This window comes from Lampris incognitus, chromosome 2 (genome assembly GCF_029633865.1).
Source record: "Lampris incognitus isolate fLamInc1 chromosome 2, fLamInc1.hap2, whole genome shotgun sequence".
Classification (NCBI taxonomy): Eukaryota; Metazoa; Chordata; class Actinopteri; order Lampriformes; family Lampridae; genus Lampris; species Lampris incognitus.
In genome coordinates, this window is record NC_079212.1 from 54,048,223 (window position 1) to 54,070,406 (window position 22,184).

The window sequence follows — 22,184 nt, forward strand, 5'->3', positions numbered from 1 at the left end:
ACACCCGTCCAACTGCTCGTTAACGCAAATTTTTAATCAGCCAATCACATGGCAGCAACTCAATGCATTTAGGCATGTAGACATGGTCAAGACGATCTGCTGCAGTTCAAACCGAGCATCAGAATGGGGAAGAAAGGTGATTTAAGTGACTTTGAACGTGGCATGGTTGTTGGTGCCAGACGGGCTGGTCTGAGTATTTCAGAAACTGCTGATCTACTGGGATTTTCACGCACAACCATCTCTAGGGTTTACAGAGAATGGTCCGAAAAAGAGAAAATATCCAGTGAGCAGCAGTTCTGTGGGCAAAAATGCCTTGTTGATGCCAGAGGTCAGAGGAGAATGGCCAGACTGGTTCGAGCTGATAGAAAGGCAACAGTAACTCAAATAACCACTCATTACAACCGAGGTATGCAAAAGAGCATCTCTGAACGCACAACACGTCGAACCTTGAGGCAGATGGGCTACAGCAGCAGAAGACCACACCGGGTGCCACTCCTGTCAGCTAAGAACAGGAAACTGAGGCTACAATTCGCACAGGCTCACCAAAATTGGACAATAGAAGATTGGAAAAACGTTGCCTGGTCAGATGAGTCTCGATTTCTGCTGCGACATTCGGATGGTAGGGTCAGAATTTGGCGTCAACAACATGAAAGCATGGATCCATCCTGCCTTGTATCAACGGTTCAGGCTGGTGGTGGTGGTGTAATGGTGTGGGGGATATTTTCTTGGCACACTTTGGGCCCCTTAGTACCAATTGAGCATCGTGTCAACGCCACAGCCTACCTGAGTATTGTTGCTGACCATGTCCATCCCTTTATGACCACAGTGTTCCCATCTTCTGATGGCTACTTCCAGCAGGATAACGCGCCATGTCATAAAGCTCGAATCATCTCAGACTGGTTTCTTGAACATGACAATGAGTTCACTGTACTCAAATGGCCTCCACAGTCACCAGATCTCAATCCAATAGAGCATCTTTGGGATGTGGTGGACCGGGAGATTCGCATCGTGGATGTGCAGCCGACAAATCTGCAGCAACTGCGTGATGCTATCATGTCAATATGGACCAAACTCTCTGAGGAATGTTTCCAGTACCTTGTTGAATCTATGCCACGAAGGATTAAGGCAGTTCTGAAGGCAAAAGGGGGTCCAACCCGGTACTAGCAAGGTGTACCTAATAAAGTGGCCAGTGAGTGTACACAGCATCCTGTTTTAAGTCATACTCAGCGTCCTGTTTTATGTCATACACAGTGTCAAGTTGAAGTCATACACAGCATCCAGTTTAAGTCATATACAGCATGCTGTTTTAAGTTATATACAGCATCCTGTTTTAAGTCATGTACAGCATGCTGTTTAAAACATATACAGCATGCTGTTTTAAGTCATATACAGCATTCTGTTTTACGTCTTACACAGCCTCCTGTCTTAAGTCATACACAGCATCCTTTTCAAGTCATACACGGCATCCCATTTGAAGTCATACACAGCATACTGTTTTAAGTCATATACAGCATGCTGTTTAAAACATATACAGCATGCTGTTTAAAACATACAGCATCCTGTTTTAAGTTAAACACTGGATCCTGTCTTCAGTCATACACAGCATCTTTTTAAGTCATACACGGCATCCTCTCTTAAGTCATACACAGCATCTGTTTCAGGTCATTCACGGCATCCTTTTTTAAGTCATACACAGCGTCCTTTTTAAGTTAAACGCAGCATCCTGTTTTTAGTCATACACAGCATCCTGTTTAAGTCATACACGGCATACTGTTTTAAGTCATACACAGCATCCTGATTTAAGTCATATACAGCATCTTGTTTTAACTCATACACAGCATCCTGTTTTAACTCATACACAGCATCCTGTTTAAGTCATACATGGCATCCAGTTTAAGTCATATAAAGCATGCTGTTTTAACTTATATACAGCATCCTGTTTTAAGTCATACACAGCAACCTGTTTAAGTCATACACAGCGTCCTTTTTCAGTCATATACATCATCCAGTTTAAGACATATACAGCATGCTGTTTTAAGTTATATACAGCATCCTGTTTTAAGTCATACGCAGCATCCTGTTTAAGTCATACACAGCGTCCTGTTTAAGTCATACGCAGCATGCTGTTTAAGTCATACACAGCATCTTGTTTAAGTCATACACAGCATACAGTTTAAGTCACATACAGCATCCTGTTTAAGTCATACACAGCATCCTCTTTTAAGTCATATACAGCATACTGTTTTAAGTCATATACAGCATCTTGTTTTTAAGTCATATGCGGCATCCTGTTCTAAGTCATATACAGCATCTTTTTTTAAGTCATACATAGCATCCTGTTTTAAGTCATACACAGCGTCCTGTTGAAGTCATACACAGCATCCAGTTTAAGTCATATAAAGCATACTTTTTAAAATTATATACAGCATCCTGTTTTAAGTCATACACAGCATCCTGTTTTATGTCATACACAGCGTCCTGTTTAAGTCATACACATCATCCAGTTTAAGTCATATAAAGCATGCTGTTTTAAATTATATACAGCATACTGTTTTAAGTCATTCACGGCATCCTGTTTTACGTCATACACAGTATCCTGTTTTGTCATACGCAGCATACTGTTTTAAGTTATATACAGCATGCTGTTTAAAACATATACAGCATGCTGTTTAAAACATATACAGCATCCTGTTTTAAGTTAAACACAGGATCCTGTCTTCAGTCATACACAGCATCTTTTTAAGTTATACACGGCATCCTGTCTTAAGTCATACACAGCATCTGTTTCAGGTCATTCACGGCATCCTTTTTTAAGTCATACACAGCGTCCTTTTTAAGTTAAACACAGCATCCTGTTTTTAGTCATACACAGCATCCTGTTTAAGTCATACACGGCATACTGTTTTAAGTCATACACAGCATCCTGATTTAAGTCATATACAGCATCTTGTTTTAAGTCATGCACACCATCCTGTTTTAAGTCATATACAGCAAGCTGTTTAAAACATATACAGCATACTTTTTTATGTCATACACAGCGTCCTGTTTAAGTCATACACAGCGTCCTTTTTAAGTCATATACATCATCCAGTTTAAGTTATATACAGCATCCTGTTTTAAGTCATACGCAGCATCCTGTTTAAGTCATACACAGCATGCTGTTTAAGTCATACACAGCATCTTGTTTAAGTCATACACAGCATACAGTTTAAGTCACATACAGCATCCTGTTTAAGTCATACACAGCATCCTGTTTTAAGTCATATACAGCATACTGTTTTAAGTCATATACAGCATCTTGTTTTTAAGTCATATGCGGCATCCTGTTCTAAGTCATATACAGCATCCTTTTTTAAGTCATACATAGCATCCTGTTTTAAGTCATACACAGCGTCCTGTTGAAGTCATACACAGCGTCCTGTTGAAGTCATACACAGCATCCAGTTTAAGTCATATAAAGCACACTGTTTTAAATTATATACAGCATCCTGTTTTAAGTCATACACAGCATCCTGTTTTATGTCATACACAGCGTCCTGTTTAAGTCATACACATCATCCAGTTTAAGTCATATAAAGCATGCTGTTTTAAATTATATACAGCATCCTGTTTTAAGTCATTCACGGCATCCTGTTTTACGTCATACACAGTGTCCTGTTTTAAGTCATATACAGCATGCTGTTTAAAACATATACAGCATCCTGTTTTAACACATACACAGCATCCTGTTTTAAGTTATACACAGCGTCCTGTTTAAGTCATACACGGCATCCTGTTTTACGTCATACACAGCATCCTGTTTTAAGTCATATACAGCAAGCTGTTTGAAACATATACAGCATCTTTTTTTAAGTCATACATAGCATCCTGTTTTAAGTCATACACAGCGTCCTGTTGAAGTCATACACAGCATCCAGTTTAAGTCATATAAAGCATACTGTTTTAAATTATATACAGCATCCTGTTTTAAGTCATACACGGCATCCTGTTTTACGTCATACACAGCATCCTGTTTTAAGTCATATACAGCAAGCTGTTTGAAACATATACAGCATCCTTTTTTAAGTCATACATAGCATCCTGTTTTAAGTCATACACAGCGTCCTGTTGAAGTCATACACAGCATCCAGTTTAAGTCATATAAAGCATACTGTTTTAAATTATATACAGCATCCTGTTTTAAGTCATACACAGCATCCTGTTTTATGTCATACACAGCGTCCTGTTTAAGTCATACACATCATCCAGTTTAAGTCATATAAAGCATGCTGTTTTAAATTATATACAGCATCCTGTTTTAAGTCATTCACGGCATCCTGTTTTACGTCATACACAGTGTCCTGTTTTAAGTCATATACAGCATGCTGTTTAAAACATATACAGCATCCTGTTTTAACACATACACAGCATCCTGTTTTAAGTTATACACAGCGTCCTGTTTAAGTCATACACGGCATCCTGTTTTACGTCATACACAGCATCCTGTTTTAAGTCATATACAGCAAGCTGTTTGAAACATATACATTATCTTTTTTTAAGTCATACATAGCATCCTGTTTTAAGTCATACACTGCGTCCTGTTGAAGTCATACACAGCATCCAGTTTAAGTCATATAAAGCATACTGTTTTAAATTATATACAGCATCCTGTTTTAAGTCATACACGGCATCCTGTTTTACGTCATACACAGCATCCTGTTTTAAGTCATATACAGCAAGCTGTTTGAAACATATACAGCATCCTTTTTTAAGTCATACATAGCATCCTGTTTTAAGTCATACACAGCATCCAGTTTAAGTCATATAAAGCATACTGTTTTAAATTATATACAGCATCCTGTTTTAAGTCATACACGGCATCCTGTTTTATGTCATACACAGCGTCCTGTTTAAGTCATACACATCATCCAGTTTAAGTTTCACACGGCATCCTGTTTTACGTCATACACGGCATCCTGTTATAAGTCATATACAGCAAGCTGTTTGAAACATGTACAGCATCCTGTTTTAAGTCATACTCAGCGTCCTGTTTTATGTCATACACAATGTCAAGTTGAAGTCATACACAGCATCCAGTTTAAGTCATATACAGCATGCTGTTTTAAGTTATATACAGCATCCTGTTTTAAGTCATACATAGCATCCTGTTTTAAGTCATGTACAGCATGCTGTTTAAAACATATACAGCATCCTGTTTTAAGTCATACACAGCATTCTGTTTTACGTCTTACACAGCCTCCTGTCTTAAGTCATACACAGCATCCTTTTCAAGTCATACACGGCATCCCATTTGAAGTCATACACAGCATCCTGTTTTAAGTCATACACATAGTCCTGTTTAAGTCATACACAGCATCCTGTATTAAGTCATACACAGTATCCTGTTTTGTCATACACAGCATACTGTTTTAAGTCATATACAGCATGCTGTTTAAAACATATACAGCATGCTGTTTAAAACATACAGCATCCTGTTTTAAGTTAAACACAGGATCCTGTCTTCAGTCATACACATTATCTTTTTAAGTCATACACGGCATCCTGTCTTAAGTCATACACAGCATCAGTTTCAGGTCATTCACGGCATCCTTTTTTAAGTCATACACAGTGTCCTGTTTAAGTTAAACGCAGCATCCTGTTTTTAGTCATACACAGCATCCTGTTTAAGTCATACACGGCATACTGTTTTAAGTCATACACAGCATCCTGATTTAAGTCATATACAGCATCTTGTTTTAACTCATACACAGCATCCTGTTTTAACTCATACACAGCATCCTGTTTAAGTCATACATGGCATCCTGTTTTAAGTCATGCACACCATCCTGTTTTAAGTCATATACAGCAAGCTGTTTAAAACATATACAGCATACTTTTTTATGTCATACACAGCGTCCTGTTTAAGTCATACACATCATCCAGTTTAAGTCATATACAGCATGCTGTTTTAAGTTATATACAGAATCCTGTTATAAGTCATACGCAGCATCCGGTTTTAGGTCATACACAGCGTCCTGTTTAAGTCATACACATCATCCAGTTTAAGTCATATAAAGCATGCTGCTTTAAATTATATACAGCATCCTGTTTTAAGTCATACACAGCAACCTGTTTAAGTCATACACAGGGTCCTTTTTCAGTCATATACATCATCCAGTTTAAGTCATATACAGCATGCTGTTTTAAGTTATATACAGCATCCTGTTTTAAGTCATACGCAGCATCCTGTTGAAGTCATACACAGCGTCCTGTTTAAGTCATACGCAGCATGCTGTTTAAGTCATACACAGCATCTTGTTTAAGTCATACACAGCATACAGTTTAAGTCACATACAGCATCCTGTTTAAGTCATACACAGCATCCTGTTTTAAGTCATATACAGCATACTGTTTTAAGTCATATACAGCATCTTGTTCTTAAGTCATATGCGGCATCCTGTTCTAAGTCATATACAGCATCCTTTTTTAAGTCATACATAGCATCCTGTTTTAAGTCATACACAGCGTCCTGTTGAAGTCATACACAGCATCCAGTTTAAGTCATATAAAGCATACTTTTTAAAATTATATACAGCATCCTGTTTTAAGTCATACACAACATCCTGTTTTATGTCATACACAGCGTCCTGTTTAAGTCATACACATCATCCAGTTTAAGTCATATAAAGCATGCTGTTTTAAATTATATACAGCATACCGTTTTAAGTCATACACAGCATCCTGTTTTATGTCATACACAGCGTCCTGTTTGTCATACACATCATCCAGTTTAAGTCATATAAAGCATGCTGTTGTAAGTCATGTACAGCATGCTGTTTAAAACATATACAGCCTCCTGTTTTAGGTCATACACATCATCCAGTTTAAGTCATATAAAGCATGCTGTTTTAAATTATATACAGCATCCTGTTTTAAGTCATACACAGCAACCTGTTTAAGTTATACACAGCGTCCTTTTTAAGTCATACACAGCATCTTGTTTAAGTCATACACAGCATATAGCTTAAGTCACATGCAGCATCCTGTTTTAAGTCATATACAGCACACTGTTTTAAGTCATTTACAGCGTCCTGTTTTAAGTCATATGTGGCATCCTGTTTTAAGTCATATAAAGCATCCTTTTTTTTAAGTCATACACAGCGTCCTGTTTTATGTCATACACAGCGTCCTGTTATAGTCATACACAGCATCCTTTTTTAAGTCATGTACAGCATCCTGTTTTAAGTCATATACAGCATGCTGTTTAAAACATATACAGCTTCCTTTTTTAAGTCATACACAGCATCCCGTTTAATTCATATACAGCATGCTGTTTAAACCATTTCCAGCATTCTGTTTTAAATCATGTACAGCATGCTGTTTAAAACATATACAGCGTCCTGTTTTAAGTCATATACAGCATGCTGTTTTAAGTCATATACGGCAAGCTGTTTAAAACATATACAGCATACTTTTTTATGTCATACACAGCGTCCTGTTTAAGTCATACACATCATCCAGTTTAAGTCATATACAGCATGCTGTTTTAAGTTATATACAGAATCCTGTTATAAGTCATACGCAGCATCCTGTTTTAGGTCATACACAGCGTCCTGTTTAAGTCATACACATCATCCAGTTTAAGTCATATAAAGCATGCTGTTTTAAATTATATACAGCATCCTGTTTTAATTCATACACAGCAACCTGTTTAAGTCATACACAGGGTCCTTTTTCAGTCATATACATCATCCAGTTTAAGTCATATACATCATGCTGTTTTAAGTTATATACAACATCCTGTTTTAAGTCATACGCAGCATCCTGTTGAAGTCATACACAGCGTCCTGTTTAAGTCATACGCAGCATGCTGTTTAAGTCATACACAGCATCTTGTTTAAGTCATACACAGCATACAGTTTAAGTCACATACAGCATCCTGTTTAAGTCATACACAGCATCCTGTTTTAAGTCATATACAGCATACTGTTTTAAGTCATATACAGCATCTTGTTCTTAAGTCATATGCGGCATCCTGTTCTAAGTCATATACAGCATCCTTTTTTAAGTCATACATAGCATCCTGTTTTAAGTCATACACAGCGTCCTGTTGAAGTCATACACAGCATCCAGTTTAAGTCATATAAAGCATACTTTTTAAAATTATATACAGCATCCTGTTTTAAGTCATACACAACATCCCGTTTTATGTCATACATAGCGTCCTGTTTAAGTCATACACATCATCCAGTTTAAGTCATATAAAGCATGCTGTTTTAAATTATATACAGCATACCGTTTTAAGTCATACACAGCATCCTGTTTTATGTCATACACAGCGTCCTGTTTGTCATACACATCATCCAGTTTAAGTCATATAAAGCATGCTGTTTTAAGTCATGTACAGCATGCTGTTTAAAACATATACAGCGTCCTGTTTTAGGTCATACACATCATCCAGTTTAAGTCATATAAAGCATGCTGTTTTAAATTATATACAGCATCCTGTTTTAAGTCATACACAGCAACCTGTTTAAGTTATACACAGCATACAGCTTAAGTCACATGCAGCATCCTGTTTAAGTCATACACAGCATCCTGTTTTAAGTCATATACAGCACACTGTATTAAGTCATTTACAGCGTCCTGTTTTAAGTCATATGTGGCATCCTGTTTTAAGTCATATAAAGCATCCTTTTTTTTAAGTCATACACAGCGTCCTGTTTTATGTCATACACAGCGTCCTGTTATAGTCATACACAGCATCCTTTTTTAAGTCATGTACAGCATCCTGTTTTAAGTCATATACAGCATGCTGTTTAAAACATATACAGCTTCCTTTTTTAAGTCATACACAGCATCCCGTTTAATTCATATACAGCATGCTGTTTAAACCATTTCCAGCATTCTGTTTTAAATCATGTACAGCATGCTGTTTAAAACATATACAGCGTACTTTTTTAAGTCATATACAGCGTGCTGTTTTAAGTCATATGCAGCATTCTGTTTTAAGTCATACACAGCCTCCTGTCTTAAGTCATACACAGTATCCTTTTCAAGTCATACACGGCATCCCATTTGAAGTCATACACAGCATCCTTTTTTGTCATACACAGCATACTGTTTTAAGTCATATACAGCATGTTGTTTAAAACATATACAGCATCCTGTTTAAAACATATACAGCATCCTGTTTTAAGTGAAACACAGGATCCTGTCTTAAGTCATACACAGCATTTGTTTCAGGTCATACATGGCATCCTGTGTTAAGTCATTCACGGCATCGTTTTTTAAGTCATACACAGCGTCCGTTTTAAGTTAATTACAGCATCGTGTTTTTAGTCATACACAGCATCCTGTTTAAGTCATATACACAGCGTTCTGTTTAAGTGGCATGCAGCATCCAGTTTAAGTCATATACAGCATGCTGTTTTAAGTCAAACACAGGATCCTGTCTTAAGTCATACACAGCATCTTTTGAAGTCATACACAGCATCTTGTCTTAAGTAATACACGGTATCCTGTTTTAAATCATACACAGTATCCTGTTTTAAGTCATACATAGCATCCTGTTATAAGTCATGCACAGCGTCCTGTTTAAGTCATACACAGCATCCTGTTTGAAGTCATGTAAAGCATGCTGTTTAAACCATACACAGCATCCTGTTTAAGTCATACACAGCATCCTTTTTATGTCATACACAGCATCGTGTTTTAAGTCATATACAGCATACTGTTTTAAGTCATATACAGCATCCTGTTTTACGTCATATGCATTATGCTGTTTTAAGTCATGCAGCATCCTGTTTTAAGTCATATACAGCATACTGTTTTAAGTCCTATGTAGCATGCTGTTTTAAGTCATATAGAGCAAGCTAGTTTAAGTCATTTTGAGCATGCTGGTTTAAGTTATATAGATCATGCTGTTTTAAGTTTTATACAGCGTCCTGTTTTAAGTCATATGCAGCGTGGTGTTTTAAGTCATATAGAGCATCCTGTTTTAAGTCATATACAGCATCCTGTTTTAAGTCATATGCAGCATGCTGTTTTAAGTCATATACAGCATCCATTTTTAAGTTATATACAGCATACTGTTTTAAGTCATGTACAGCATGCTGTTTAAAACATATACAGCGTCCTGTTTTAGGTCATACACATCATCCAGTTTAAGTCATATAAAGCATGCTGTTTTAAATTATATACAGCATCCTGTTTTAAGTCATATGCGGCATCCTATTTTAATATATATGCAGCATGCTGTTTTAAGTCATATACAGCATCTTGTTGAAGTCATATACAGCATGCTCTTTTAAGTGATATACAGCATGCTCATTTAAGTCTTATACAGCGTCCTGTTTTAAGTCATATACAGCATCTTGTTTAAGTCATATGCAGCATGCTGTTTTAAGTCATATGTAGCATCCTGTTTTCTTTACCTATTTTTACAAGTGCAGTACCAAAATCATTAGAAACCCTGCACATTTTCCACATCCTAGTCGTTAACAATTGCTTACACATGTGGTGTGTATGTGTGTTTTCAGTTGACACCACTCGTGTTGAGATTAGGGACGCAGACCCGGAAATTCCTGGCTCCGACTACATCAATGCCAATTACATCAGAGTGAGTAAAACAACAGCACCAGCTGCCTGCCCAACACTTGAGATGTCAGAAAGACTGTGACAATGCATCAAATATACATTTAATGACAGTTTCAGCTAGGTTGTCTTACTGATGGTAAACATTAATTTTTAACTTAGAGAAACATGATAAGAATTTCATTTCAAAACCTGAAATTCATTAGCTGTTATTTTAGAAACAAAGATAATGGCATTTTTTACAAAGTGAAATTAACAAATGTGTTGAGATGAGATAACTTTTAACATTAAGGTTAGTAAAACGTACTGCGCTGTACTCATTCCAGACATCATCTGCTAAAAATAGATGCCATCATTTTGCAATCGGTGGATGTTTTCTTCCCACTTAAACTCCACATATGGGGAGTCACGTGGGATCGCCAAGCAAGATGGCTGAACACTAATAATTGCCCTGGGCGTCCGGGTAGCATGGCAGTCTAATCCGTTGCCTACCAACACAGAGATCGCCGGTTCGAATCCTCGTGTTACCTCCGGTTTGGTCGGGCGTCCCTACAGACACAAATGGCCGTGTCTGCGGGTGGGAAGCCGGATGTGGGTATGTGTTCTGGTCACTGCACTAGCGCCTCCTCTGGTTGGTCAGGGCAGCTGTTCGGGGGGGAGGGGGAACTGGGGGGAATAGGGAGATCCTCCCACGCGTTACGTCCCCCTGGTGAAACTCCTCACTGTCAGGTGAAAAGAAGCAGCTGGTGACTCCACATGTATGGGAGGAGGCATGTGGTAGTCTGCAGCCCTCCCCGGATCGGCAGAGGGGGTGGAGCAGAGACTGGGGCTTGGAAGAGTGGGGTAATTGGCCAAGTACAATTGGGGAGAAAAAAGGGGGGGGGTAAAAAATAAAGAAATAATTGTCCTCAGCCCTGCTGACTAAGTGGTTATATATCTGCTATTTTCTACACATTTTGTCTTATTTTCCATCTACCTGATACACGTTACTACTCATTCAACTGATTGAGATGACTAGTCTTAACGGTAGTATGTCTACCACCTCAAGATATTTCAAAAATCCACGTGCAGCATGGAGGCAGACTACTACAATGGACTCCTACTAGCCCAAACGAACAACCTACGCAGATGGTTGTCTGGAAAACCTGTTCACAGAAGTGAGTAAAATGAGTGCGACAGGTAATACTGTGGCATCGGGTGTGTCAACGGTTAAAGAAACCGCTGCGGAAGTGAAAAACTCACTGAACACTATGCAAGAACAGCTACCGGAGGCGGAAGGTCAGATATCCGACATGGAGGACCCCTCTCAACGTTGGATGGATGATCGCAAAACACACAGTAAGCACACAGACACAATGTGGAGCCGTTTGGAAAACAGAATCCACCGCAACAATATCAGCCTGACGGGCTTGAAGGAGGGCATTGAAAGGGACAGCATGATGGCATGCAGAGAGGATCCTGTCGGAGGATCTCGGTATGGATGTTAACAACGAGTTGGAAACTGAGAGAGCACACTGCTCTCCCGGCTCTCATCCAGATCAGGATCATCCCCCGAGACTGGTAATAATAAGATTTCTTCGTTCAACTGCAAGGAATAAAGTCCTCTAAATTGCGGGAGGGAAAGGAGGGGCTGTTTGGACTGGATGTAAGCTTCTCCTCTTTCCAGACATGAATAAGGAGCAAGGAGCTAGCCAAGAAGAGAAAACCTTTATAACCGCAAGCATCTGCTCCCTGCCAGGAATGTGAAGCTGCTGAGTCCTCATCACACTCCCATTAGGGGGCGCCACAGTGGATCATCCATTTCCATCTCTTCCTGTCCTCTGCATCTTCCTCTGTCACACCAGCCACCTGCATGTCCTCCCTCACCACATCCATAAACCTCCTCTTTGGTCTTCCTCTTTTCCTCTTCCCTGGCAGCTCCATATTCAGCATCCTTCTCCCAATATACCCAGCATCTCTCCTCCACACATGTCCAAACCCTTTCAATATACCCAGCATCTCTCCTCCACACATGTCCAAACCCTCCCAATATACCCAGCATCTCTCCTCCACACATGTCCAAACCCTCTCAATATACCCGGCATCTCTCCTCCACACATGTCCAAACCCTCTCAATATATCCAGCATCTCTCCTCCACACATGTCCAAACCCTCTCAATATACCCAGCATCTCTCCTCCACACATGTCCAAACCCTCTCAATATACCAAGCATCTCTCCTCCACACATGTCCAAACCCTCTCAATATACCCAGCATCTCTCCTCCACACATGTCCAAACCCTCTCAATATACCCAGCATCTCTCCTCCACACATGTCCAAACCCTCTCAATATACCCAGCATCTCTCCTCCACACATGTCCAAACCCTCTCAATATACCCAGCATCTCTCCTCCACACGTGTCCAAACCCTCTCAATATACCCAGCATCTCTCCTCCACACATGTCCAAACCCTCCCAATATACCCAGCATCTCTCCTCCACACATGTCCAAACCCTCTCAATATACCCAGCATCTCGGCTCCACACATGTCCAAACCCTCTCAATCTTGCCTCTCTTGCTTTGTCTTTTTTGTTCATTCACGTTTCAAAAAATAGTAAACAACTTAAATTACAGAAACTCCATCTATGTTTTTGTTTTTAACTTATTGACTTAGTTCAGGTAGCCCATTTTTCATTTTTGTATATTTATGGCAGCACCATGTCAGTAAGCATGTGTTCTTCAGGTCCAGCGTCCTCCACTTTGTGTTCTTGCAGAGTACTCATGGAGAGGGGTGCCACATGGAGGAGGGGAAAGTCTTTATAGCCACCCAGGGCTGTCTACAGAACACCATCACCGACTTCTGGAAGATGGTTTATCAGGAAAACACGCATGTAATTGTCATGACCACCAAGGAGATGGAGCGAGGACGGGTAGGCCCTCTGCATCACATCACACAGTGAAGGCTTGTTCCTCACGTGTAGCTGTGTTAGCTGTGCTAGCTGTGCTAGCTGTGTAGCTGTTTTAACTGTGTGAATGTGTTAGCTGTGTAGCTGTGTTAGCTGTGTTAACTGTGTAGCTGTGTTAGCTGTGCTAGCTGTGCTAGCTGTGTAGCTGTTTTAACTGTGTGAATGTGTTAGCTGTGTAGCTGTGTTAGCTGTGTTAACTGTGTAGCTGTGTTAGCTGTGTTAACTGTAGCTGTGTTAGCTGTGTTAACTGTGTGGCTGTGTAGCTGTGTTCGCTGTGTAGCTGTATAAGCTGTGTAGCTGTGTAACTGTGTTAGCTGAGTAGCTGTGTTGGCTGTGTTAGCTGTGCGGCTGTGTTACCTCTGTTAGCTGTGTAGCTGTGTTAGCTGTGTGGCTGTGTTACCTCTGTTAGCTGTGTAGCTGTGTTAGCTGTGTAGCTGTGTCAACTCTGTTAGCTGTGTAGCTGTGTTAGCTGTGTAGCTGTGTCAACTGTGTTAGCTGAGTAGCTGTGTTAGCTGTGGTAGCTGTGTTAGCTGTGTAGCTGTGTTAGCAGCAGGGTGTATTGGCGTGTTCAGGGGTTAACCGTGTGTTAATAGAAGCGTCTCTACTATACATGGTGTTCAGGGGTTAACCGTGTGTTAATAGAAGTGTCTCTACTATACATGGTGTTCAGGGGTTAACCGTGTGTTAATAGAAGTGTCTCTACTATACATGGTATTCAGGGGTTAACCATATGTTAATAGAAGTGTCTACTATACATGGTGTAGACGCCAGAGTTCAAGTTAGTCACATTTATTTATAAAGTGTCTTTTATAATAAACAGGTTTGCATTAGTGCTCTTGATCAAGAACAAAAAAAAAAACTGGTGAAAAAAAAGGGAGTGGACATCTGGGTGGCGTGGCGGTCTATTCCATTGCCTACTAACACGGGGATCGCCGGTTCAAATCCCCGTGTTACCTCCAGCTTGGTCGGGCATCCCTACAGACACAATTGGCCGTGTCTGCAGGTGGGAAGCCAGATGTGGGTATGTGTCCTGGTCGCTGCACTAACGCCTCCTGTGGTCTGTCGGGGTGCCTGTTCAGGGGGGAGGGGGAACTGGGGGGAATAGGAGATCCTCCCACACACTACATCCCCCTGGTGAAACTCCTCAGTGTCAGGTGAAAAGAAGCGGCTGGTGACTCCACGTGTATGGGAGAAGGCATGTGGTAGTCTGCAGCCCTCCCCGGATCAGCAGAGGGGGTGGTGCAGTGACCGGGACGGCTCAGAAGAGTGGGGTAATTGGCCGAGTACAATTGGGGGGATATGGTGAGGGAGATGTGGTGGGGGGGAGGGGCAATGGACGAGGATGGTATGATAGTTAAGCTGGTTAGAAAGGTGCTTTAGCCGGTTACACATATTGTCTAACACCAGCCTCTCTCCATGTCTGTCCCTTGGTATGTCTTCGTTGTCTCTTTCTGTCTCCTTCACTCCACCAGAACAAGTGCTTCCGCTATTGGCCAGACCCGAATGTCCTGAAGGAGTATGGGAAAGTGCTTGTAAGGAATGTGGACGAGCGAACAGCACAGGACTATATTCTGAGGGAGCTAGAGGTGACCCATATCGAACAGGTAGGGGGAGCCATGTGCTCTGTTAGAGTTGACCCATTATCCTTGGAAGAGATTATATTACCCCCCCCCCCACCCACACACACACACACACACATATGCACAAACATGTCCTGTGTGGGTAGGCTTGAGGAAGGAAAGATCATTGAAAATTCAGTGGAGGAAGCCAGGAGTGTAAGTTGGAGCTTGACTGAACGGGAGAGGACGTGTGACCTCTGACCCAGCTGTGGTAATAGATTACTGATTATTTATCCCAGTGAGTGATTGTCTTTGAAAACAAAGAGTATGAAACTGTTGTTTCTCAAAAGGGGGGATTTTTTTTCCTCATTCGCTTGCTTTGCTTCTCCAGTTTAGGGTGCAGTTGGGTGGGTTGAGGGTGGGTTTGGTTTCATGAGGTAAAACTCACAGGTACATTTACATGTTGTTCTGTTTGTCTTATGAACCCGTGCAAAATTGCAATGAAACGATTACAATAAATAAATAAAATCGTTTATATATATATTATATTTTATAGATCATATTTTATATAACATTTATATATTTTATATAACGTTTTATATATTGTTTTTTCATATTTTATATAAAATTTTCTATATCATATTTTATATGACATCTTCTATAACATATTTTATAGAACATATTTTATATAACATTTTATATATAACATTTTATATATAATATTTTATATAACATTAGCACCGCCTGCCTGTGATGCACAGGTGGAAGAGGCTGCAGGCTGGGTGGTTCTGCATGAGCCTGCATGTGTGCTGCATGTAGAATACTCTCAGTAAGGCCTGCCGGCTGTACTCATGCTTACAGTTTGAATATCCACCAATAAATGACTGAAAAAGAAAGTGATGGGGGCGTCCAGGTAGTGTGGTGGTCTATTCCGCTGCCTGCCAACACGGGGATCGTTGGTTCGAGTCCCTGTGTTACCCCCGGCTTGGTCGGGCTTCCCTACAGACACAATTGGCCGTGTCGGCGGTTGGGAAGCCGGATGTGGGTATTCGGGGGGGGGGGACTGGGGGGAATAGCGTGATCCTCCCATGCGCTACGTCTCCCTGGTGAAACTCCTCACTGTCAGGTGAAAAGAAGCAGCTGGTGACTCCACATGTATGGGAGGAGGCATGTGGTAGTCTGCAGCTGTCCCCGGATCAGCAGAGGGGGTGGAGCAGAGACCGGGACAGCTCGGGAGAATGGGGTAATTGGCCAAGTACAATTGGGAAGAAAAAGGGAGGAAAAAAGAAAAGGTAAATACTTGGACAGGTAGTATTGCTGTTGTATTATTTAAGAAAACAATACTATGAGTAGAACTGTAGTGCAAGGTGGTTTATTTCCTGACCGTCCTCCATACTGCTGATAAGTGACTGTCCTCCATACTGCTGATAACTGACCGTCCTCCATACTGCTGATAACTGACTGTGCTGTTTCTGACTTGCAGAGGGAGCAGGTGAGGTACATCTGGCATTACCAGTATCTGAGCTGGCCAGACCACGGCGTGCCGAATGAGCCTGGGGGGGTGCTCAGTTTCTTAGAGCAGGTCAACAGGACCCAGAGCGCCATTCCAGACACTGGCCCTATAGTGGTTCACTGCAGGTACAACCAGAAACAACACAATTCATCAGTAGTACCACAATCAGACATGAAAGTATTCCAGTACTGTTACACTGAATTGTACTGCAACGCCATCTGACCCCAAAATGAGCGTCATACTCAGTCAGCTGTGTAATCCAGGAGTTATTTTTTAATAATTTCATGTTCAGGTGAAAAGGCTGTAAAGGCATGTTTCTCTCTTTTTCTTCTCGGTTGGAAAAAACACACCTTGAGAAAGCAGCATTTGTGCAATCTGGAGAAAATAATTCAGGCTTGTGTGTCTTCTTTTAGACCAACGCTGTTCTCTTCCCCTGCCTACATTAGGTTTCTCCAACTTGTACACACACACACACACACACACACACACACATACATACATACATATATATATATATATACACTACCGTTCAAAAGTTTGGGATCACGTTGAAATGTCCATATTTTTGAAGGAAAAGCACTGTACTGTTCAATGAAGATAACTTTAAACTAGTCTTAACTTTAAAGAAATACACTCTATACATTACTAATGTGGTAAATGACTATTCTAGCTGCAAATGTCTGGTTTTTGGTGCAATATCTACATAGGTGTATAGAGGCCCATTTCAAGCAACTATCACTCCAGTGTTCTAATGGTACAATGTGTTTGCTCATTGGCTCAGAAGGCTAATTGATGATTAGAAAACCCTTGTGCAATCATGTTCACACATCTGAAAACAGTTTAGCTCGTTACAGAAGCTACAAAACTGACCTTCCTTTGAGCAGATTGAGTTTCTGGAGCATCACATTTGTGGGGTCAATTAAACGCTCAAAATGGCCAGAAAAAGAGAACTTTCATCTGAAACTCGACAGTCTATTCTTGTTCTTAGAAATGAAGGCTATTCCATGCGAGAAATTGCTAAGAAATTGAAGATTTCCTACACCGGTGTGTACTACTCCCTTCAGAGGACAGCACAAACAGGCTCTAACCAGAGTAGAAAAAGAAGTGGGAGGCCGCGTTGCACAACTGAGCAAGAAGATAAGTACATTAGAGTCTCTAGTTTGAGAAACAGACGCCTCACAGGTCCCCAACTGGCATCTTCATTAAATAGTACCCGCAAAACACCAGTGTCAACATCTACAGTGAAGAGGCGGCTGCGGGATTCTGGGCTTCAGGGCAGAGTGGCAAAGAAAAAGCCATATCTGAGACTGACCAATAAAAGAAAAAGATTAAGATGGGCAAAAGAACACAGACATTGGACAGAGGAAGACTGGAAAAAAGTGTTGTGGACGGATGAATCCAAGTTTGAGGTGTTTGGATCACAAAGAAGAACGTTTGTGAGACGCAGAACAAATGAAAAGATGCTGGAAGAATGCCTGACGCCATCTGTTAAGCATGGTGGAAGTAATGTGATGGTCTGGGGTTGCTTTGGTGCTGGTAAGGTGGGAGATTTGTACAGGGTAAAAGGGATTCTGAATAAGGAAGGCTATCACTCCATTTAGCAACGCCATGCCATACCCAGTGGACAGCGCTTGATTGGAGCCAATTTCATCCTACAACAGGACAATGACCCTAAACACACCTCCAAATTGTGCAAGAACTATTTAGAGCAGAAGCAGGCAGCTGGTATTCTATCGGTAATGGAGTGGCCAGCGCAGTCACCAGATCTGAACCCCATTGAGCTGTTGTGGGAGCAGCTTGACCGTATGGTACGCAAGAAGTGCCCATCCAACCAATCCAACTTGTGGGAGCTGCTTCTGGAAGCGTGGGGTGCAATTTCTCCAGATTACCTCAACAAATTAACAGCTAGAATGCCAAAGGTCTGCAATGATGTAATTGCTGCAAATGGAGGATTCTTTGACGAAAGCAAAGTTTGATGTAAAAAAAATCTTATTTCAAATACAAATCATTATTTCTAACCTTGTCAATGTCTTGACTCTATTTTCTATTCATTTCACAACATATGGTGGTGAATAAGTGTGACTTTTCATGGAAAACACAAAATTGTTTGGGTGATCCCAAACTTTTGAACGGTAGTGTATATATATATATATATATATATATATATATATATATATATATACATATATATATATATATATATATATATAAACATAGCTGGCCAAGCACAACTCTATAGTCAGCTTTTTTCTGCTTAGACACATCCTCTTTTCCACGCGTGGGGTAAACAGCCCTTGACCCTTACCAGCGTTTGATGTGTCATGTCAAGTCAGTTTTATCACACATTATATATAAACAACTGCTCATGCTAGGGCGGCACGGTGGCACAGTGGTTAGCGCGGTCACCTCACAGCAAGAAGGTCCTGGGTTCGAGCCCCGGGGTAGTCCAACGTTGGGGTTGTCCTGGGTCGTCCTCTGTGTGGAGTTTGCATGTTCTCCCCGTGTCTGCGTGGGTTTCCTCTGGGGGTTCCGGTTTCCTCCCACAGTCCAAAGACATGTAGGTCAGGTGACTCGGCCGTACTAAATTGTCCGTAGGTGTGAGGGTGTGTGTGTTGGCCCTGTGTGATAGTCTGGCGGCGTGTCCAGGGTGTCTCCCCACTTGCCGCCCAATGACTGCTGGGATAGGCTCCAGCATCCCCGCGACCCTGAGCAGGATAAGTGGTTCAGATAATGGATGGGTGGATGGATGGATGGATGGGTGGGTGGATGGATGGATGGATGAATGCTCACTGCTGTTACTGCTCATGAGGATATGCATATGCTCACACACGCCCAATCGTAAATTTGGGCAAACCATGTTTTGGTGTCACCAAACCAAAGGTATATAGCTAATAACCATGTTGTGTTGTTAGAAAGATAGAATCTTCTGTGTGATATCAGCAGCAAATCACATCACAATAAACTCATGTAATAGAACACTGTTATAACTTGTTAGTTGTGATGTCCTAACGATACATAGGCATGCCTAACGTCTACTGGAAGTCCATGACCTTGGTGTGACATGTCCCTCTGCTGTCCCCACAGTGCAGGCATCGGCAGGACAGGTACCATCATTGTCATTGACACGCTCATTGACATCATCAACCGCCAAGGTAGGAGACATGCGATGAGACGGGGGGCTCATGAACTCATGTTTTCACTATGGATTTTACCTTGTACTGCCTTAATGACTGCTTGGTATTGTTAGTTATGTGTTGTTAATTGTGTATTTTTAGTTTTGTATTGTTAATTGTGTATTGTTAATTATGTATTGTTAATTGTGTATTGTTAATTGTTGGCAGAGGGATTTGTGGTGAATCTTTGAAACTATGCTAAAAAGAGTTTAGGATTTTTGAAACCTATTTTCTTCTATTTTTCCTCTCATTTTCTTCTTCAGCCATGTAGTTGGCCAGTAGATTTTATTTCAGTCATCCTGTGCTTCATACCGGACACTGTTCCTGCCAGCCAGTTGTACTGCAAGACATGCAGGACACTTCTCATTCAGTTCAAAAAGACATGTCACAGCTCAGCATCCAAAACCAGCACACATTTTCACATGTTAAAGTTGTTTTGTTGCTAAGTCCCTTTGTGTCCTCTGGACTTGTGTTCTTCACTGTGTGCAGTTGAGGGCGCATGTCCGCCCTGCTAGCCAGGGTCAAGTGCATGTATGCTAATGCTAATGCTAGCTGCTATTCACTGGTAGGCCGTGCAGCGCGTAGTACACGAAAGGATCTTTATTGATGAGATGCCTAACATATTGATGAGTTGTCCACGTTGGCACACACTGCAGTGTAGAAAATGAAAGGATCTCTATTGATGAGATGCCTAACATATTGATGAGTTGTCCATGTTGGCTCACACTGCAGTGTAGAAAATGGGAATCGACTTAAAAATAAAACTATCCTTTTACCTCTCAAGTCTTTGGTCAGTGTTTATGTTGCAAAGAAATGGGGGAGAAATAAATGCTAGTCAGTGAGCATTTCCTGAGCTAAGTCGTTGGACTGTGATATTGTTCAGTGCGCCGCCTTTTGACACCTCGAGTGTGTGTGTGTGAATGTGTTTGTGCCTCAGGACTAGACTCAGACATTGACATCCCCAAGACTATCCAGAGAGTTCGACAACAGAGGTCAGGCATGGTGCAGACGGAGGCCCAGTACAAGTTCATCTATATGGCTGTCCAGCAGTACATAGACACAGCCCAGAAGAGGCTGGAGGAGGAGCAGGTACAGTCACGAAGACCCGAGTCATATATACATACAGTTAGTCAAGTAAATTCTCTGAGACAGTACAAGCCTGTTTAATGCTATAAGCGATCATCAGCTACAAAGTTATATAGATAGATAGATATAGGAAAAAAAGCTTTAATATATAGCAGTACAAGCCTGTTTTGTGCATCACATACTCATCAGCTGCCAAGGTGGCTAAATCAGAATCAAAACCAACAAAAAAAAAAACTCACAGCCAATAAATAGTAAGTTGCCCTGCGCCACGCCCCGACTGACAGTGTACAGCAACCACTGGGAGGGTAGGAAACATTTGAAAAGTAACATCAGGGACATTACGACCAATGGGGGAGGGATAAGGGCTTGTTTTGAAAAAGCAAGGATTTAAAGGGCCGGGGCACTGTTGAAAAAGCCTACATTTAAAATATAACAAAATAACATTGAAAATATAACAAAATAACATTTAAAATATAACAAAATAACATCCAATGGGTACTTTACATAGTAAATCATAGTGGAGTGGGGCTGGAGCACAATTGGAAAAGCAAACAGCCAAAATATAAAAATATAACGTCTAATAAAGGTCATCACATTTATATCATCTAATGTAGGTGGGGTATATATATATATGGAGTTGTGAAAATACTAGTAATTTGTAAGTCCCCAAAGTCTATTCTTGTGTTTAATAATGGGCACATGGTCGTGAGATTTCCAGAAGGACATGTTGTCGTAACTGCATACACCTTTTCTGTGCTTGCTTTGCAGAGGAATAAGACCAAGGAAAGGGAATACTCTAATATCAAATATCCCCAGATGACCAACTCTCGGTCCAAAACCAACATGACGTCTTCACGTTCTTCTTCTGTGTAAGAGCACACTCTGGACAGTCACACATGCCTGCACACCTTTATGTCCTTATTTGAAAGGTCACTGCAGGTGTTGGTTAAGATGCATGTGTGAATCACTGCAGGTGTTGGTTAAGATGGATGTGTGAATAGTCACTGCAGGTGTTGGTTAAGATGGATGTTTGAATAGTCAGTGCAGGTGTTGGTTAAGATGTTTGAATAGTCACTGCAGATGTTGGTTAAGATAGATGTGTGAATAGTCACTGCAGGTGTTGGTTAAGATAGATGTGTGAATAGTCACTGCAGGTGTTGGTTGATGGATATGTGAATAGTCACTGCAGGTGTTGGTTAAGATGAATGTGTGAATAGTCACTGCAGGTGTTGGTTAAGATGAATGTGTGAATAGTCACTGCAGGTGTTGGTTAAGATGGATGTGTGAATAGTCACTGCAGGTGTTGGTTAAGATAGATGTGTGAATAGTCA

The 22,184-nt window shown here is 40.9% G+C and overlaps 1 protein-coding gene across 2 annotated transcripts in view; it reads left to right on the top strand.

The window, feature by feature from the left end:
* The window catches only part of ptpn11b (protein tyrosine phosphatase non-receptor type 11b), a 223,313-nt gene that overhangs the window by 84,861 nt on the left and 116,268 nt on the right, over positions 1–22,184 (top strand). For both annotated transcript variants that reach the window (XM_056272912.1, XM_056272913.1), the window contains exons 8-14: positions 10,521–10,600; positions 13,331–13,486; positions 14,995–15,126; positions 16,565–16,719; positions 19,679–19,746; positions 20,705–20,856; positions 21,622–21,722. In XM_056272912.1, coding sequence (XP_056128887.1) covers positions 10,521–10,600; positions 13,331–13,486; positions 14,995–15,126; positions 16,565–16,719; positions 19,679–19,746; positions 20,705–20,856; positions 21,622–21,722 — 844 coding nt within the window. The remainder of the gene's footprint in view (positions 1–10,520; positions 10,601–13,330; positions 13,487–14,994; positions 15,127–16,564; positions 16,720–19,678; positions 19,747–20,704; positions 20,857–21,621; positions 21,723–22,184) is intronic.